At 40.2% G+C, this 19,287-nt stretch overlaps 1 protein-coding gene across 1 annotated transcript in view; it reads left to right on the top strand.

Moving 5' to 3' along the window:
- The first annotated feature begins 497 nt into the window (after positions 1–497).
- The window catches only part of wnt10a (wingless-type MMTV integration site family, member 10a), a 37,570-nt gene continuing 18,780 nt past the window's right edge, over positions 498–19,287 (top strand). Inside the window, exons 1-3 of the mRNA XM_061692331.1 lie at positions 498–615; positions 3,896–4,161; positions 14,919–15,292. Coding sequence (XP_061548315.1) covers positions 554–615; positions 3,896–4,161; positions 14,919–15,292 — 702 coding nt within the window. The 5' untranslated portion in view covers positions 498–553. The remainder of the gene's footprint in view (positions 616–3,895; positions 4,162–14,918; positions 15,293–19,287) is intronic.

Below are 19,287 nucleotides of genomic sequence, written 5' to 3'. Positions count from 1 at the left end.
CAGAGAGCGCAGGCGAAGTTAGGCATTGTTGCGCTCCCCTTCTCTCAAAGGGATCTCGTGCGTTCTTTTACGAGACACTTGACCGTCCTCGACGAGCCCGTGCTTCAAGAGTGACGTAAAAAAAAAAAAAAAAAAAAAAAAAAAAAAAGAAGAAGAAAAACCAAGTGGGCCGGCGGAGTGCGAAGTGCAGCAGTTTGGAGGGAAACGTCCCAAGTCGCGCACACTTCTTGTCGAGCGTCTTTTCTCGGTGCGTGTCCAGTCTCTGCTCTGTTTTCTCCCTGTGGAATGTTACGCCGATTTTTGGACTCGCAGGTGTGTGACAAAACTGCTAGTTTTTTTTTTTTTTTTTGTGGTTCCCCCCCGCCCCCCTTTTCCTTCCTCTCACACGTCACACGTCAGAGAACATCTCTTGATGTGGAGCCCAGGACCACTCTTGTCTTTGACTTCACTCAACTTTGTGCTTGGAATATTGGACCTACCTCTTCACAACACGCGTATCTCTTTGGTTTTATTTGAAACTTTATTTTGAATTTTTAACTCTCGATAGCCAAAAATGGAACACTCATTCATCAGTGTAACGTGCATCTTGGTGGCTTTCTGTCTATTTGACGAAAGGTGAGTTCAATTCTGAAGTTTTTTCCAACCTACTTGAGCAAACTTTTGACAAGTACTCCCTCCAAAACTCATAAAAAGTATACCGATGTAAACCAATGTGACATTATGCAGTTTAAACATCGCACACACTATATATATTTACTACTTAAAATGATTCAATTGATATGTGCTCCACCTATGTTAAATAAAATACTTTCATAAAATTCATAAAATGTAATGCAAATGTATCGTACTGTACTTGAAGGTTAAATACAACTGAACTGCACTGTACAGTACTGTACACCAAAAGTAAAAATTTAACTGTACTGGACTCAAATAGGCTGTATGCTTAACTACAAGCTTCATTCTTACATGTTTAATTGCTTTTCGTGTTTGAAATGTTGTGCATTTTTATTTGTATTTGATGCAGTGACTCTTTCCACTAGTGGTACTCGTACCACACTATGAGAATCACTGCGCTAAAGTCATTTATGCTGATGGGTGCCATTTGCACACTAAAATGTGTCAACGCCTCATATGATTCAAAGCAAATATATTGGACTTTATTTGAAAGTTAAATATAACTGAACTGTACTTGTGCAGTTGGACTGTACATCAAAAGTAAAACGTGCGGTACTGTACTGGATAAAAATAGGCCGTATGCCAAGCTACATGCATCATATAGTCGTGTTTTTCACGTTTTAAATGTTTAAAAAATTCTTTTTGTGTATCACTTGCACTATCACACTTTGAGAAACACTGCACTAACGTCATTAATGTTTGATGGGTGTCATATACGCCCTAAATGTGTCAGCAACTCCATTAAAGGTAATCATGGTTATTTGAAACATATTAATGAGACAATATCAGTTTGGGTCATTGGAAACAAACCAAAAGTATTTGATTGATGTGTACACTCAAGCTGAAAATTTCAAAGCAAGAAATTAAGTAATAATCATTACCTCTGTTTCGTGGCGTTTATTATCTTTGGCCAATTACGTGGTTGGCCTTGCTCCCCTCCTTCTAGAACAATGTTTCTCTTAATTAGATGTTGCCTTTCGGAAAGAACTGTTGAAACAGGCCTAACCTCAAAGCAGGAAACGCAACAGGTAATAACAGAAGCCTAAATGGAATTACAGCTGAGGGCGCACAATGCCACCATCAGGGATGATCAACATCTAACGTGCTTTGATTTATGTTCAAAGTTTCTTTTTTTTTGCTCTTTAATTTCCCTGAAAAAGCCCAAAAGACGTTTGTTCTCTAATTGGCTCGCAGACTAAAGAGTGGAGCCACACAAATACAAAATTATGAAATGTGGCGAGAACGCGTGCAAAACTTCCAGCTGCATGTCAAGTCACAGTCAAGCATGTACAGATGTGCGTGCATGTGCGCCTGCAGGCACGCTCCAGGTTGTGTGTCTGGGCCACGTGTTGTGTGACACACACAACCTGCTCTTTAAAAGCCGGCCTGGCCACCTTTCAGCTATACGAGCTCTCTCATCATGAGGGCAGCCCTGTGTTTTCCTTGTTGCTCTATTTTTACTGTTTGTGATGTGGAAAAGTGCTCTCTCTTAGCTGCTGTCTAAGAGACAATGACGGTGTTTCACATGATTGATCTGCAACAGTTGCAGATGATGTTTAAACACCAACGCGCACCTTGGGCTCTGTTTTTGTGTCTGGCATAAATTCGGCGCGGCGTCAGACGGAGACGGGTTTAGCGGGTTTTCATCATTGGAAGAAAAAAAAAAGGACATTCGCCGCCAATTAAAGCGGCTCTTCTTATTTCCTTTAAATGTGGTGCAATGACAGTGGTATGGAGACATCTCTGCGTGGAGGAGCGAACCTTACGTGACTGGAGCTTTGTCACTCCTCTTGGCCGGTGTGGCAAAAGATGACATAATTAAATACAGAATGAGCTGGCGATAACTGCTGGTGAATTAAATATGTCGGTGGACTACATGCATCTAGCCCCACCATCGATTGTTCGTGTGGCTCCCGTAGCTGTATGCCAGCCAGTGGGATGATTTAAAAAAAATATAATAAGAATAATGATTGATTGATTTCTACAATTATTCAGAGGCTTTGATGTTCACATATGTATGAATGGAATACGTCTGACATCCACCACAGGTCCACAGAGCTCAGAATCTGCCCCAATTCAGCATAATCACATTAGAACAGCTGCGCCAAGATTTTAGACTGACTTTCTGGCACCAAATTGTCACTTCGCTGAGGGAATGTCAAAGGACGCACCCTGATGCCGAAACACACAACTTGTCACCGATGGGTATGCAGTGGGCCTTGCGCTTGCGCGAAAATCAAGATACGCCAGAAATTGCTTCCCGCTGAAAATGCGGCGTCTACGAAAACAGAGGCTCTCAACTTTGAGTTGTTCTCAAGTCACATAATAGCAGCAGATTTCCTTGTGTGAGCTTTTTTGCTCAGCGCGTGAAAACTAGAGTTCGCTCTTGTAAAAAGAGCATCTTTCCGGGTCTGTTTGACACTAACAGTAAGTCAAGTTTATTTATACAGCCCTTAATTACAAAAGAGTCTCAAAGGGCTTCACGGGCTCACAGTTCACGAAAATCTACGACATCCTCTGGTTTAGAACCCCCATCTGGGGCAAGGAAAAACTCTGGAAAAAAAACAAATAAATAAAAAAACAAAAATAAATAAATGAATAACTAAAGGAAGAAACCATGAGAAGGCATCACAGACGGAAGGATCCAACTTTCAGGATGTTCAGGCTGCAATGGATGCTGAGTTTATCACATGATAAGCATGTACAATGTTAGTCAAAACAGGGTGTGAATGTGAATAGTTGTTTTTCTATACGTGCCCTGCGATCAGCTGACGAACAGTCCAGGGTGTACTTACCCACAACCTGAATGAGGACAAAAGCAAAAGAAAATGGATGGATGAATCTATTGTAAAAATAATCATTCATTATCTTTGTCTTTATTCACTGATTAGCTGGGCACCCGCCAATCACGGCACCTATTGTTTCGAAAAATAACCATTCACATCCGCATTAACACATATGGACAATTTAGCAGCAAATTCCAGTATGCTTATTTCGCTATTATTCACTTTTCTCATTGAGTGCCTGCAATTATACGCTTCTACAGGGAGGCATGTGCAGACCTTGTAAATGACCAAATATGGATCCCTTCCCAATAAAAGCGTAAACTAGGGTTCCATGCCCGACAAAAGTTGAAGGGACGCATCTTCACTGGATGCCCTTCACAGTAGGACTGTGGGAGAGTGCGAACTTGTCACATGAACCTTTGTTCCCTATGCAGGGTAGACTCCAATGAAATTCTGGGCCTGAAGCTCCCCAACATCGACCCGATCCTGAACGCCAACACGGTGTGCCTGACTCTACCGGGGTTGACCCGGCGCCAGCTGGAGGTGTGCATGCGCAACCCCGACGTGACGGCCTCAGCCATCCAGGGAATCCAGATCGCCATCCACGAGTGCCAGCACCAGTTCCGAGGGCACCGTTGGAACTGCTCCAGCCTGGAGACGAGGAACAAAATTCCTTACGACAGCATCGTCTTCAAAAGAGGTCAGACTTATTAACTTAATGCCAATCGTTTTTAAAGCACTTTGACTGATCTTTTAGGACCTACAGAATATTGTGTTCTGTGACAATATAAACAGTAAACCTACCGTAAGAAAGAGTACACTGATTTCTTTCACCAGTCTGACTTCTAACTTTCTTCTGAGGCACTCTTTCATGCATACCTGTTGAAAAATATACATGACAAAAATATTTGTCGGTAACAGTACACGGTTGGATTCTAGGAAAGAGAATTAGTTAAAATAAAATATTCCTAAAAACTGAAACGTGTGGTCTTTTAATGTATTTCTCTTGCCATGCTTGCATCGCTTCCATTAAAAATACATTATGTGAAGCAACATGTTGCATGTAAAGGTTACATCAAATTTTAAAAGACACATGCAGGGGGGAAAGTATGGGGGCACCAATCTAAGGTTTGATGTTCAAACAGGTTGTGGTTTCACACTCAACTTCACATTGATAGAATACCTCAAAATGGGAAGCTCGAGGACATAAGCTGCCACAATGACACGCGTGAATGAACGTACTGTATGTTAGTGTAGTCAATTTTGCCACAGTCAAAGGAGATCATGTTTTCTCTTGTTTTTGACTGGGAGCACACAAGACTAAATTATACACATGGTTACCTCCGCTGACTTCTTCCTACTTTGGAACCACCCAGCCGACACTACTGTCCTGTCAGTGGTTCAGACAAAAGATGAGTAGAGTTCAAAAGTTGGTCACCTGCAGATTACCAAACTTGGTGCAGATCAGTTTCCTCAGGCATCGTTTGAAGTCTTCCAAGCTTCACATGTTAGCTACAAAGGATGAAAGAGGATCTTCACATAGACTCAATCCAAGTTACTGACTGGAAAGGGCATCTGGTTCTTTGGGGCACCAGGATTGATGAGCAGGGCATTTTGTGTGCTCTTTGAGTTGGAGTGAACTTCATCAAACAAGGAAGACAACAGTACAACAGTTGACTAACATGCATGTGATGTGGTATTCATTCACTAATAGCTTCCATAGACACGCTATAGGCTTGCATTGCTTATGCTGGGACAACTAACAATAACATTGAACGTTTTATTAAGATATCAACTCACAGGTTCTTACAGGTGTTTAGACACTATAAAAGCATCCCACCTCACCACTCATCAGTGGCACTGCCTTGCTCATTTCCCACATCCTGTCCTACCCTTTTCTGCCCTCTCTCATCTTGTTCTATTGGTTAGCTATTGCATGCCCCCCCCCCACAATTCACATCCACAAATAAGAACACAATTTGACTATTGTAACGTTACTTGTGGTCAAATATCTAGACTGTCTAACTATCCTTCTGCTGTGCTTCGCACCTCTATTCCTCTTGTCCACTCTGTCCCTCTGTCTGCCCCCTAAAACCCTTTTCTGTCCGGCTGCATCTTCAACAAACATCAGGATAATAAAAAAATAAGCAGAAGTATTTCAAACTCCCCTGTTACACAGAAAAACTGTTCCAACACAAAAGGCATACAGATCCACCATTCTGCATGGACTTGCAGCTGAACAGGGCAGGTTCACCAAAAAAAAAAAAAAAAGAACAAAAGGAGGACAGTGGTGCTCAAGGATGAATTTTTGCATCATGGGTTACCTTTTAAATGACACTGACAAGAAAGGCTTTTATTCTTATTAAACACATTTTTACAGAAATAAATATTGGACTGTCTGTAACATGATTCGAGTTTTATAGCTGACATTTATCTATAATTGCTTGTTTTTAGTAATAATAAGAATAAAAATATTATTTATTGGTGCCTTTCAAGCCATTCAAGGTCACAGTACAAACATAGTTAAAGGAAATACAATAAAAATAGTCACTGATGGTGTAGTGGTACACTCGCCTGACTTCGGTGCGGGCAGAGTATGTTCAGATCCCACTTAGTGATGGTGTGAATGTGAGTGCGAATGGTTGTCCGTGTCTATCTTTGCCCTGTGACTGACTGGCGACCAGTTCAGGGTGTAGTCCGCCTTTCGCCCGAAGTCAGCTAGGATAGGCTCCAGCGCCCTGTGACCCTAACCAGGATAAGCTGTATAGAGAATGGATGGATGGACAATACAAATAACAAAACATAAAACATAAATTAAAATGGCAAATGGTATAAGAAATGTTAAAGTGAATAGGCAATCTGGAATACGTATTTGTTGAGTTTGGATTTGAAGAGGGTTAATGAATCCGTGTTTCGCTGGTCAGATGGTAGTGAATTCCAAAGACAGAGCGGCTGAAGACTCTGTCCTCGATGTTGGACAGATGGGCAGAAGGGAGATTGAGGTGGATGGAGGGCAAGATCTGAGAGAGTGGGAGGGTATGATAATGTGAAGGAGGTCAGCAAGATATGGTGGGTTAAGGTTATTGATGGCCTTGAAGGTGCAGATCAGTATTTTATAATGGATGGAGTATTGGCCAGGGAGCTAGTGGAGTTGTTGCAGGGCTGGAGTGATGTGATGAGTTGAGGGGGTCTTTGTGAGAATATGGGCCGCAGAGTTCTGGCGAAGCTGTAGTTTTTTCTTAGCAACTTGTGGGGGAGACCAAACAGGAGAGAGGTACAATAATACAGGCGGAAAGTGATGAGGCTACGAACAGGGACAGCAGCAGTGTGGGGAGGGGAAAACAGAGGAATTATCAAGTGTGATGGAAAAACTGTCAATTTTGGCTAGCATGGACTTGATACTTATGAGTAGGATTTCAATTTTATTACTGTTGAGTCATAGAAAGTTGGATGTGAACCAGTGTTTGAGTTCAGAGAAGCAGTCAGTCAGGGAGGAGGGAGGAAGAGTAGTGATGGGTTTGGTGGAGAGGTAGAGCTGGTTGTCGTCCATGTAACAGTGAAAGTCTAAGTTGAATTTATGGAAAAATTGCCAAGAGGCCAGATGTAGGTGATAAAGAGGAGGGGGCCAAAGACAGACCCCTGAGGGACACCAGAAGAAATGGGGTATGGATGGGATTTGAAAGATTTCAATTTCAAACTGTGTGTAGCTGGACAGATAAGAACTGAACCACTGGAGGGGTGTGTGCGTGTGTAATGCCAATGCGGTGGAGTCTGTTCAGGAGGATGGTGTGGGAAATGGTATCAAATGCTGCACTCCGATCAAGGAGGATGAGAATGGTGAGTAAGCCACAGTCAGCTGCCACGAGGAGGTTGCTGGTGATATTGATGAGTGCTGATTCAGTGCTATGGAGGTGGCAAAAACTAGTTGTTGATTAAAATTTGTCAAAAAAATTATCAAAGCACATTGGATAACATAAACGTGCTCTCACTAGGCGTTCATAAGGTATGCAAATTGTTGTAAATTTGTAGGAAAACATCTATTTCCTGAGCATGTTATGACAAATAGACACTGAGGGACTGCTTTACTAATATACAAAAAAGCGGGCAATAAATTGCGTGTTCACACTAAGAGATTGCGTGTGCTGTTGCTGGGAGTGTTACACGTGATCAAAGAAGATTGCGGCGCCATTGGCAACAAGTGAAAAATTTTGGAGAGCACCGCAAGCGCAAAATGAAGTTTGAAGTGATAAAATTGGAAGCATCAACCACAAGGTTTGTTATGACTGCGGTACACAGACTCCCTATCTGAAGGGGAAACAAGTGAGTGCAATCTATCGCTACGATAATGATGGGGAAGCCTGCCACCGCCTAAAATCCATGTTTTGTTTGATTTAACTCATTGGCTAGCTCTGCCCCATCCTGTATAACACTGTGTTTAAAACTTGGGAGAGCACACCCGAAAAAAAAAAAAACTTCTCTGGGAGAGGCCAGCACCAATTTTGACAGTTTGCTGAAATGACACAGATGGCAGGAAATGCAGAGTTTTGTCATGGGTGATATGGCATGACTCTTTCTTGTGACTTGCTCCAAGTCTGCCATTAGATAATTCAGAAGCTCCAAAATTGCACTGATGAATAGACAATGTCTCGTTCATTTTTGTTTCTGGCATTTCAAAAATATTTACACAAACGGAAAAGAGCCAATCTCCCCGTTGTCTCATTTCACCCACACCTCCTCATTGCCACGATAACCACAGTCATGGTTACGCCCAGCGGTGCGGTTTTACACCTGCCTTTCAGACGCGGTATTTAAACCCCGCTAAATCAATCTATTTACATCTATCCCTCTCTGAATTTTGCGCCTTTAGGTAGAAACGCGCATGATAAATTGTGATATATTTTAACCACTTTGGCAGAAGCAATCCAGGGTAGTAGATCAGCTTCCACACTGGTTTGCACATGCGCAAACCTTTCGTAAACCAAGCCCTTACTGTGTTGAAATGATGGCATATTCTCGCCTCTCTAAAAGTATTGGGACAATAAGGCCAATTCCTTTATTTTATTTATTTTTTTGCTATAGACTGAAAACGTTTGACATATAAAGAGTAATATGAACAATCGACAGTTCAGCTTATATTTCCAGGTATTTACATCCGAATGTGATACACAACTTCAATAACAACAATATCACTTTTTTGTTTGAATTCACAAGTTTGTAAGCAAAATTATTGAAACAGATTAAAAATTGAATAAAGCAATTAAGACTTGCTTGCACCAACTACATCACACCTGTCACCTTTTGATATCACCAAGATTTTGCATTCTTCTTTTATGATGGGTTTCCAGGCTTTCACAGCAGCCTCTTTAAGTAGTTTTGTAGATTGTAGTAGATTTTCATTCATATTTCACGTTTACTGAGGCACCATAGAGACAATATCACATCCCAAATACTACATAAAGTTGGGTTGGCAAAATATGTCCCCTTTAAATATACCGTTAGCCTAATAGCATAGTTGCCTTGGTCATGTTTGAATGTTTTCAAAAAACTAATTCGTAACAAATCTAACAAACAAGAAGAGTCCAATTGCCTCGAATCAACCTTTGTGAACTACCCCAAACCTGGATCACCAAGAATATACACTGGAATTAAGAAAGAAAAGAAAAAAAACATTTTTTAGCAAACACATTGTGTTTTTGCATTGATATTGTGACAATTAGAAATTACTTGTGCAATTACACTATTAGGCTAACGATATGTATAAATAAATGAAGTGGAAAATTGCGTTGCACCAAGAATTTCTTTTTATTTGGGTTTGATAATGAAACTGGAAAATAGTGCCATTAAAACTTGATATACTGTTTTTGTATGAGTTCCTTCGACGCTCCCTCCATTTTCTGTACCGCTTATCTTCTGATCAAATATTGCTGGACACACTTTGGATCACCAACAAATTATGGAGTTGATATGATACCACTATTTCAAGCTGAATGTGCTCTTCTTTTCAAAGAACAAAATAGTAATGCTATCAGCCTCCATGAAACACCATAGAAGGCTCACCTATAATCCTACTTTCCCTCACCAGGATCTAATTTAAAACTTGTTTGTCATGATTAGAAGAGACGGTTGCTTGTTGGTAGAAATCATTGCCTTGCCTCAGGTGCCGAAAACTCCAAACCGCTGACATAAACAACCCCTTTGAAACTGATGATTCATATGATACATGTTGACTTACTCTGCTTCACAAAAGCTACAAAGTGGCTTAAGTTAACAGGCCACAACCAGTATCGCATGCAGCCACAACTACTGTTTGCTACTGTAAAAGAGACAGATTTACAGTCCTGGCGCGAGATCATCGCCACTGATTAAATTATTTGTGAAGCTGCTCTTAACAAAGAATTTTAGATGAATTTTATGTATTGGAAACAGTTACGATTCACCTTAACCCGCCAAAAGCCCAACTGACAGTATCGCCCACATCTGTGTACGCGTGCTTCGTCGAACCATTTGTGTCGTTTTACAAGACCAGAAGGCCTCACATCTTTTTTTACGTATTGCTCTCTTGAAGGGTTTCAGAAAATTTACAAGCCCATATTCAGTGGTCTTTATCTTGCATGAAAAGCAGCCTCAAGAGGCAAGACATGAAGAGACAGAAATAGGGGAATACCTCTCATTCTCTTACTTTTCCTGTTACCGTCTTCCCGCAGGCTGCGCTGCTTCTAATGCTTTTACTTCCCTCGCCAGTGCAAGTGCTCGTGAATTTGCTCTCAGCACTTTCCCAACTCTCGGCGGCAAAAGCGTAAACCAGTTCCGTTGGTTTCTGTAACACAAAGTGACAGTTTCCCTTGAATCTTTAATTCATTTTGCCACTTCCTCTGCCATCAGTTCAGCCGGGCATGCCGCAGCCGGTGAATTATTTGTTAGATTGATTTGTTCCCCGTCTTCTGGGGACCTGCATTACAGAGAGCCCGGCTCGATGCAGGGAAAGACCTAAAACAGGGTTTCTATGTATCTGGCAGAGCCTAAGTGCTATCCAAATCTCATGAGGTGGAGTGTGTGTGTGTGTATACAGTGAGAGTCAGTGAATAAAACAATTTGTCAAATACTGTATTGCAAAAGCTTAAAAGTTTATTCAATTAACACGTCTTTCTTTTTTTTTTTTTTACCTTAACATGACAAGTTGTCGTGAAACCTTTTTAATATACATGCTACCTTGTTCTCGCACAATTTATGTATGTTGCTCATTGCATCACATTTGTGCATTTAGCTCATGATAAAAATAATTACCAGTTAGCATAACGCCGTCCAGTGTCATAAACACCACTGCATAACAATTCCCGAAGATAAGGCAATTACTGTTAGATAGTTTTCTACACGAGCCACATTTTCTAAAAGAGCTACATGATGCTATTTCTTTTGAAAAAAATAACTTCAAAAACTATAATCCTTCTGATGATACCCTGGCATGTAATAAGAACAACAACATCACTACCATGGCGACCCCAGATCACCAACAGATACTTGTACCGGCCAATAATGGGCTGCCAAACACATTTTCCTCCTTCCTTTTTTTTTTTTTTTAAATAAGTAAACATTTTGTGGGTTTTTTTCTTAAATTAAAAAACTCTAATAATTTAGGAATAAACCTTTTAATATAGGCTCCAGCTACCCATGACCCTGAAAAGGACATGCTGTATATAAAATGGATGGATGGATGGAAACTGTTATTTTTAAAGCTATTGTTTTCTCTTTTTTTAAATTAGACAATCACATCAATTTGAATGTATCCATTCCAGATCAGAGATAGGTTCCAGCTGAGTTTTGGGCAAAAAGCAAACAATGTCATGGATTGGTCACCAGTTAATCACAGGGCAAACAACCATCCAGACTAATTTTCACACATTCACTTTGTGGAAACAGAACCAACCTTGCTACACAACCTTGAATTAAATACAACTTTAAAAAAAAAAAAAAAAAAAAAACTAGAAAAGCAAGATTTTTGATTAAAAACAACAACAACATTATGGCCCAACTGCTACACACAAAGTTGTTTTTCTTTTTTGTCAACATAGTTCCATTTGATAGATCTGCACCACTAGCGCCACTGAAAGTGAAACGTAACGGCAACGTGAAAATGAACATTCTCAAATATTGACCGGAATTCACTGAGTTCCTCTTTAGTCCATGCGCTGCCCGTCGACTAAATTATGTGAAAAACATTCTTTAATTTTTGTGTAATCTGACATTTGTAACTGATGATGAGAAAAACATCAAATAAACTCTTAGTCACATCATTCCGGCAAACAGAAATAATAAGCCACTGTAGAGTTACAGGTTGGATAAAGGTCCAGTGGATCTTAGTAAAGATAAAGAATATATCTTGTCAAGGAATTGATTGATGATGGGAAGTGTAAAAAAAAAATAAAAAAATAACTATTAACGCATCCATTGTGTGTCAAAGACCCATCAGGACGTTAAAATGGACCGCATAAGAGCACATGTACACAGCTGGCAGGTGACTGAATGTCCTGCATATAATGAAAAGGATACTCAGACAGAGTCACCGTCTTGTCTGGGAACAATGTGCGTTTCTTCTGCGCGTCCTCTGATGGGAGTGGTGGAGTTCTGTTCAAGCTCAGTTGTTCTTCAGAGACAAAGCAACACTTAATTGCTGGTGTCCCAGATGTTTCCCTGTTTTTGCGTGTGTGTGCGTTGATTTCAGACTGAATGGGCAAATCAAATCATCTGTGCATCCTTAGTCACACAGGAGAAGGTTGATTTGTTTTGGATGCGAGTCATTTGCTTATAATCTCTATAAGCTTTCTGTGTGTAATGCGTATGGAGCGGCAACATGTTATCATCCTGAATACGGGCAAGAGGCAGGGTACTGCCTGGAATGGTCAAAGTGCTGCACAATAAGCAGCACTTTGGCAAAGAGTGAAGAATTCTTAAAAAAAAAAAAAAAAAGAGGCTTCAAACTGTTTAATCGCACTACTAGTTGAAGTTTACTGCCAAGCTAAACAATACATTTACACCTTGTTTATTTCAAACAACCACATATATGGTACTTTAGCCTTTATTCCACCAGATTAATGCTAATGCTAACACATAATGGGAACCCCATATATAACCCTCAAAGGAACTGATTTTTGAACAGAAATGGTGCAGCAACCTTGTAGTCTTTAAATGTAACAGTACTTAAAGTCATATATTCTTGATCCTCTGCGAGGAGGTAGGACCCGCTGAGATGCCTATACTATACAGACGCCCATGTAAAGTATATGTCTGTCTTATACTGTCCGCAGGTGGCCAAGGCGGGCAGCAGCACGATGGCCATTCATTTGATGCAAAGTGTGACAAAAACTGTTTCATTTTTTAAAATTCTATTTATGTCATTACTGTATCTTTTTTTATTTTGTTTTTGTAAAGCACAATATTATAGAGTGCTATGTTCTCTTAAAAAAATAGACTACAAAATATTCTATAATTTATTTGGGAGACTGCAATGGATTAATGGCATTTTCATTCATTTCGATGCGAAATGATGATTTTGAAATATGAGTGAGCTACAACAGTGGTCACGCAACAAATGAAATTCGTATCTAAAGGCATCACTGTATGGGAAACGAAATGTTCACTGGTCATCACACATTTTTGGAACGTGAGAGGAAACCGTCCTACCTGGAGAAAACCCACGCAAGCACGGGGAGAACAAAGGTCGAGATTCGAACCTTGAACTGTGAGGTAAACGTGCTAATTGATAGCTGCGTAAATTGGAAGTCGTCCTATCGCTTTGTACCATTGAGAAAAGTGAAATCTTCTTCTTAAACATTGAGGATTTTTTGCGAAGGAAACCATCGCCAGTGTCTCAACTGTTCCAGAGTCAAGTTTGTTGAGTGTTCAGCCCTTTTTAGCAAGACGTTTCTGCGTTTGAATCAGTGGAGACTCAAGCCTTTCTGGAGCAAGTTTGTTCCCTGCGCTTGTGTGGGTTTTCTCTAGATACCCCGACTTCCTCTCTCAGTCCAATACATGTTAGTATAATGACTTGAAATTCCCTTGGCTTGTAAATGTGAGTGAGAACAGTTGTCTGCCTAAATTGTCAGTCCTGGGCTGGATCCTAAATTAGCTGGGATTAGGCTCCAGTTTACCCATAAGCCTCCACACGATACGCAGTAAAGGAAAGGAATCAATGGCCAGAAACTCCTCCTGATTGTGTTTCTTAAGCCTGTCGCACACTGGAGCTAACTTTCTGCTGAGCAAAAAGTCATTGGAGCAATAATAACATGGAACAATAGGTCACAGAAGTGTGAGAAAAATGACCAAAAAAATGACGCAACTGTCCATCAATGTACGACACTTGGATACATTGCTGTTTGCAGCATAACATTAATGCTGTATATGAGCCCGGAAAATAGCTGACGACCAGTCCAGGGTGTGCACTGTCATTTGCCCAATGTCAGATGGCGTGTATGGAGAACCAAGAGTACCAAAATTAAATAAATACATACATCATTAAATAAATAACTAAATAAATAAATACATACATTTGTGGCAGCCCGTGACCCAAGTGAGGATAAAGAAAATGGATGGATGGATGGAATTTGTGCCAAAATATGGAATTATTTCACAATGTATTTAATTATTTCAATATTTATTTATGATGCCAATATTTAATATTTCAACATTTATGACAAATTATTTCATGATGCACAGGGGAACAGGAGTGACAAAAATTAAATAAATACCTAAATAAATAATAAATACAAATTAAAATAATTAAATACCTACTGAAATCAATTTATCTATTTATTTAGTGATGTATTTATTACATTTTGGCACTCTTGGTCCTCCATATACTGTATCCCATCTGACATTGGGTGAATGACATTGCATTTTCCGGGCTCTTACATTAATATTAGGCTGCAAACAGCACCGTATCAGAGTGTTGGATTTTGATGGACAGCTATGCCATTTTTGGTCATTTTTCTCACAATTCTGTGAGCCATTGTTCCGTGTTTCATGTGCAGTCACCTACTGTACCAGTTTCCTATGGATCTACATTTTCCCTCACTGACTTGTTAGTCGTTCTCCATTTTAGCGCGGTTCCTAGTTGGACTGCAAGACAGTTGTAGTACTGCATGTTCTTGTCTCTCAGTTGTGATCTCCCTATTACTCTCTCTCTCTCTCTCTTTCTCTCTCTCTCCGTTTCTACTCTCTAACCCAACCGGTCGAAGCAGACGGCCGCCCACACTGACTCTCGGGTCTGCTTGAAGTTTCTCCCAAGAGGGAGTTTTTCCTTGCTTGCTCACGTAGGGTTCAGTTGGTCTTTTAATTAAGTGAGGAGTGTGGTTTTTGACCGGCTCCATGTGCAAAGGGCCTCGAGACCACTTCTGTTGTGATTTGGCGCAATAAAACTGAAGTGGATTAAACAACATTTGTTTCTGCGCTCGCATCTCACAGGTTTCCGCGAGAGCGCCTTCGCCTATGCCATCGCGGCAGCGGGCGTCGTGCACGCGGTGGCCAACGCCTGCTCCATGGGCAAACTGAAGGCCTGCAGCTGCGACGAGAAGCGGCGTGGCGACGAGGAGGCCTTTCGCATCAAACTGCACCGCTTGCAACTGGAGGCCATCCACCGGGGAAAGGGGATGGTACACGGCGTCATGGAGCACTTCCCCGCCGAGCTGCCGGGACCTCAAGACTCCTGGGAGTGGGGCGGCTGCAGTCCCGACGTGGAATTCGGAGAAAAATTCTCACGGGACTTCCTGGATGCCCGTGAGACCTACAGGGACATCCACGCCAGGATGAGGCTTCATAACAACCGAGTTGGCAGACAGGTGAGTCAACGGCGGAATAGGAATGGCAAATGTGGGGTATTTTTCATTCCTTGCAATAATAACTATGAAAGTGTGTTTGTATGGTCATTGAGTAGAAGACTCAGTAAATAACCAATTTAATAATCAGATACACTCCGTCAATGCAAGCTTGACGTCATCGGCTACACAATCTATGGAAAGCCATTTGAGCCTTTATTAGATATCCTCGATATTCATCTTAGGGTCCATCCACTAGTACACTCTTTGTCCTCACTCAAACAATTCACCCCACCAGAAGAACAACTCGGCCGCACTAGGAGAACATCTATCTATTAGCAACGAGAGGTGCAACAATTAATTGATTAGTCGACAACAAATTGATTTCCGAATTACTCGATAACTATTTTGATAATCGATTAATCATTTAGAGACATTGTTTAAATTAAAATTGTCTTAATCCTCAGAATTTCAGCCTCTCAACAGTCAATGTTGTCAGATTTCAGATTACTTTCTGTGTTTAATCAAATAAGACATTTACAAACATGCTTTTACTTTGGAAAACACTGTTCAAAATGTTTGCCAATTTTCTGCCATGTTAGTGGCAAAACTATTAACGGAATCATAATCAATTTATGTTTGTACATTTTCTGCACTGTCAATTTTAAATAATGTCCTATTTTTTCATAAACGTATGGAAATTGAAAAATGTTTTTATCCAATTCGTCTATTAATCGAAAAAATGACTGACAGATTAATCAATTAAAATATATAACAAAATCATCGTTAGTTGCAGCCCTGCTATCAACGTGGGTTTTTTTTGCCACTAATGCCTTCCACTACTGACATTTCTGCATACCAGTAAGTCAACTTTGGCATACTATTAGGGGTGGATAAAAACATCGATTAATCGACGTATTGCAAAATTGTCCTCACCGATTCAATATCGATTCAGCTCTCAATTGATCACCTGTTTCATTTTGAATTGGAATTTTAAATATTCATCACAATTTCCAAGAGTAAAGAAATACATAATAATACAATATAAAACATATTAATAATTATATAATATAAAAAATATTAATAATTAATTAATAAAATCATCGTTAGTCGCAGCCCTATTACTAAGGTTTTTGTTCCTGCTAGTAGGCCAAAAGTGGCCAAAAGTGAGAACAAAGAGTGTACACTACTTGTCGTTGTCTTTTCATACAGTGTTGCTTGTTGTTTGTTTGCACATTAAAGACAAAAGTCCTGTTTTTGTTTAAATTCCTCATTTTAAAAAAGAACATTCAAGCAACAAGTTTTTCCTCTTGTTTTTGAGGTTGTAGCGCGAAAGCTGCAGCTGGCTACTAGTGTGGACAGTATGGTTGGCAATAATGAGGAAAGTAAATGACATTATTTTGAGGGTAATAGCTCGTCACCTAGTTAATTTTTGGAACAGTAAACTTAGTTCAAAATTTTAATTATGAACCATGAACTGAACTGGTTCATTTTTGGAACGGTGAAACACTCCTCAATATTACTGTATTGTGTCAAACTAAAAAGAAGAAGAGGATTATTTAGCTTGTACACGTATACATAAAGCTTAGGTTGGTAATGTCACATAATTCATTTATTGTATGTGTTTACTTAAAAGTTACCTGCACAGAGTGTTCTGTAAATGAGGACACAAAAGGAAGAAGGAATTCTCCACGATTCCTCTGTCATTTATTCCGTTTGATATGCGCTGCCCCAGGGTTCACCTGTCATGTTGGTAGGTAACTTCTCTTTACATGGATTTAAAAAACAAGACAAACAGTAACATTCGCTGGAAATTTGGTTCGGCTGTGAAAACCAAGCAATGAAAAGTCTACACCCCCCCCCCCGCTCAAATGCCAGGTTTTTGTGCTATAGAAAAATTAGACCAAGATAAATCATTTCAAAACCTTTTCCACCATTAATCTAACCTATAACCTGCTCAACTCGATTCATTTTTTTTATTTCATGAGGAAAAGTAAAAAATAAACAACTGAAAAAAAATGTGTGTCCATATACATATACAGTAACTTGGATGTGTGTTCAGAATAAATCAATCATATTCAAATTCATGGGAGTAACCACACAGCTGCTACCATTTAAAGTTCTCTTGATTAACTCATGTGTTCTAGTAGGCTGTTTTAAATGTATTTATTTATTTATTTTTGCTTTCGAACAGAAGCCTGAAGTTGCTGAGCTATCACTGGCTGCTATTTTGAACTTTTCATAATTCCACCCACCCTAACTACGGCTCCAGTTCCAGTTAAAGAAAAACACCCCCAAAGCATGACGTTGCCGCCACCATGCTTCGCTGTAGGTATTGGGTTGTGTTTGCTCCAAACATGCCATTTGAAATTAATGGCCAAAAGATTCAAGCTTGGTTTCATCGGACCATAACAAAAGCTCCCAAAAATGTGGAAAAATAGTGTTTGAAAAGGGCTGTGTATACTTTTTTTTTTTTTTTTTTTTTTTTTTTAACTGTAGACGACAGATATACATACGCACCCAAATGCTTTCTATCTTTTGCACAAAGATAGAATGGTTGCTGTACAGCCATTCTATGGTTGCTGTACAGTGACAGACAGCACTGATTGACAGGTTGAAAGAAAATGTTACGCTGCATCAGGCCTGAAGCGCATCATTCCAAGATAAACGAAGGCCATAAACTATCACATGCACCCAGAATGGAGCACAATACAATTCAAGCCATCTCATTTTAGCAAACAAGGCATCACAAACATTAGTGGAAGGACCACCTGTTCTTGCGGGGTGTCGAGTTCAAAATTACGATGAGACAATTCTCGTCTGAAAACAGGACTGTGCTCTACCATGCGGTGGTTCTTCACGACAGCTTGGCATGCTGCTAACATACTGTAGTTGGGCCTAAATAATATTTAAGCCACGTTACGCTCCAGAAGGTAACCTGAGGGTAGGGTGGGGGACCAACAGGAAGCATAAAATCATTCAGCAGCTTCTCTTCTGATGCTTTACGAGGGCTTTGATATCAGGCTTGTTTCCCTTCTTGTGGTTATATTTGATCATTGTGACTTCGAGTTCTGCTAACATACAGAAGATTTCTCCTTTCTTCAATATGATTGCCTAGGGTGGATTTTCACCTCCTGGCCTGGTTATCACGCTGCTTCTCTACTCCACAGTTACGGGGAACTTCTGTCATTTCCCCAACTCTGCAGGGAGCTCATAAAATAAAATGATCAACCAGTCCCTATTGGATCGACTTGGGAAGTTCTCACTTAGTTTGTTTCTGTCTGGGTTGTGAGCGTGTGCTGACAGTCAATTTCTGTCAGATCTTTGAGGGTGTGAAACGAAAGGGACAGCATACAGCACTGTGAAAACGCAGCGTTGGTATTTATAGTTTTACAGGATATATATTTATATGCAGTGTTGTACCCGAACACGTTCAATGAACGAAAGTTCATGAAGTAGTTCATATTTTATGAGAACGTGAACTGAACTCAGTTCACTTCTGTCTGATGAACGTAATTGAGATCACGCTCATTCTGCCGTCAAAGAACAGTTGTCGAACGAAAGTTCATTTTCATTCAAGAGCGCCAGGTTTTGTTCGGGACTTCCAGGATAGACTATTTACGAGCTTTCATATGTCGGCGAATAAACGTCGTATTACGTATTTGGCAACCGATTCAGTGCGGCCACGGCCGCCAATCATGGCAGGTATGTCGCAGCTGCGTGAGAACACGGGTTGCGTTCAGGGACCCTTCATGAATGGGAGAGAATGCGTTATTCTGTGATTCTTTTGTAATATACCGTACATAATTGTAAAAATTGATTCCAAGGAAAATTATTATTTGTATCAGAATGCTTTAGTGAAAACTGTACGATGTTCTGTAAATTGACTGTCTGTTGTACTAGAGCGGCTCCAACTACCGGAGACAAATTCCTTGTGTGTTTTGGACATACTTGGCAAATAAAGATGATTCTGATTCTGATATGGAATTTATTTTGTTTTGTAACATAAGAATTGATCA

This window comes from Phycodurus eques, chromosome 12 (genome assembly GCF_024500275.1).
Source record: "Phycodurus eques isolate BA_2022a chromosome 12, UOR_Pequ_1.1, whole genome shotgun sequence".
NCBI classification, from domain to species: domain Eukaryota; kingdom Metazoa; phylum Chordata; class Actinopteri; order Syngnathiformes; family Syngnathidae; genus Phycodurus; species Phycodurus eques.
Note: the sequence above shows the minus strand (reverse complement) of the source record. Positions and strands in the feature narration are given on the sequence as shown.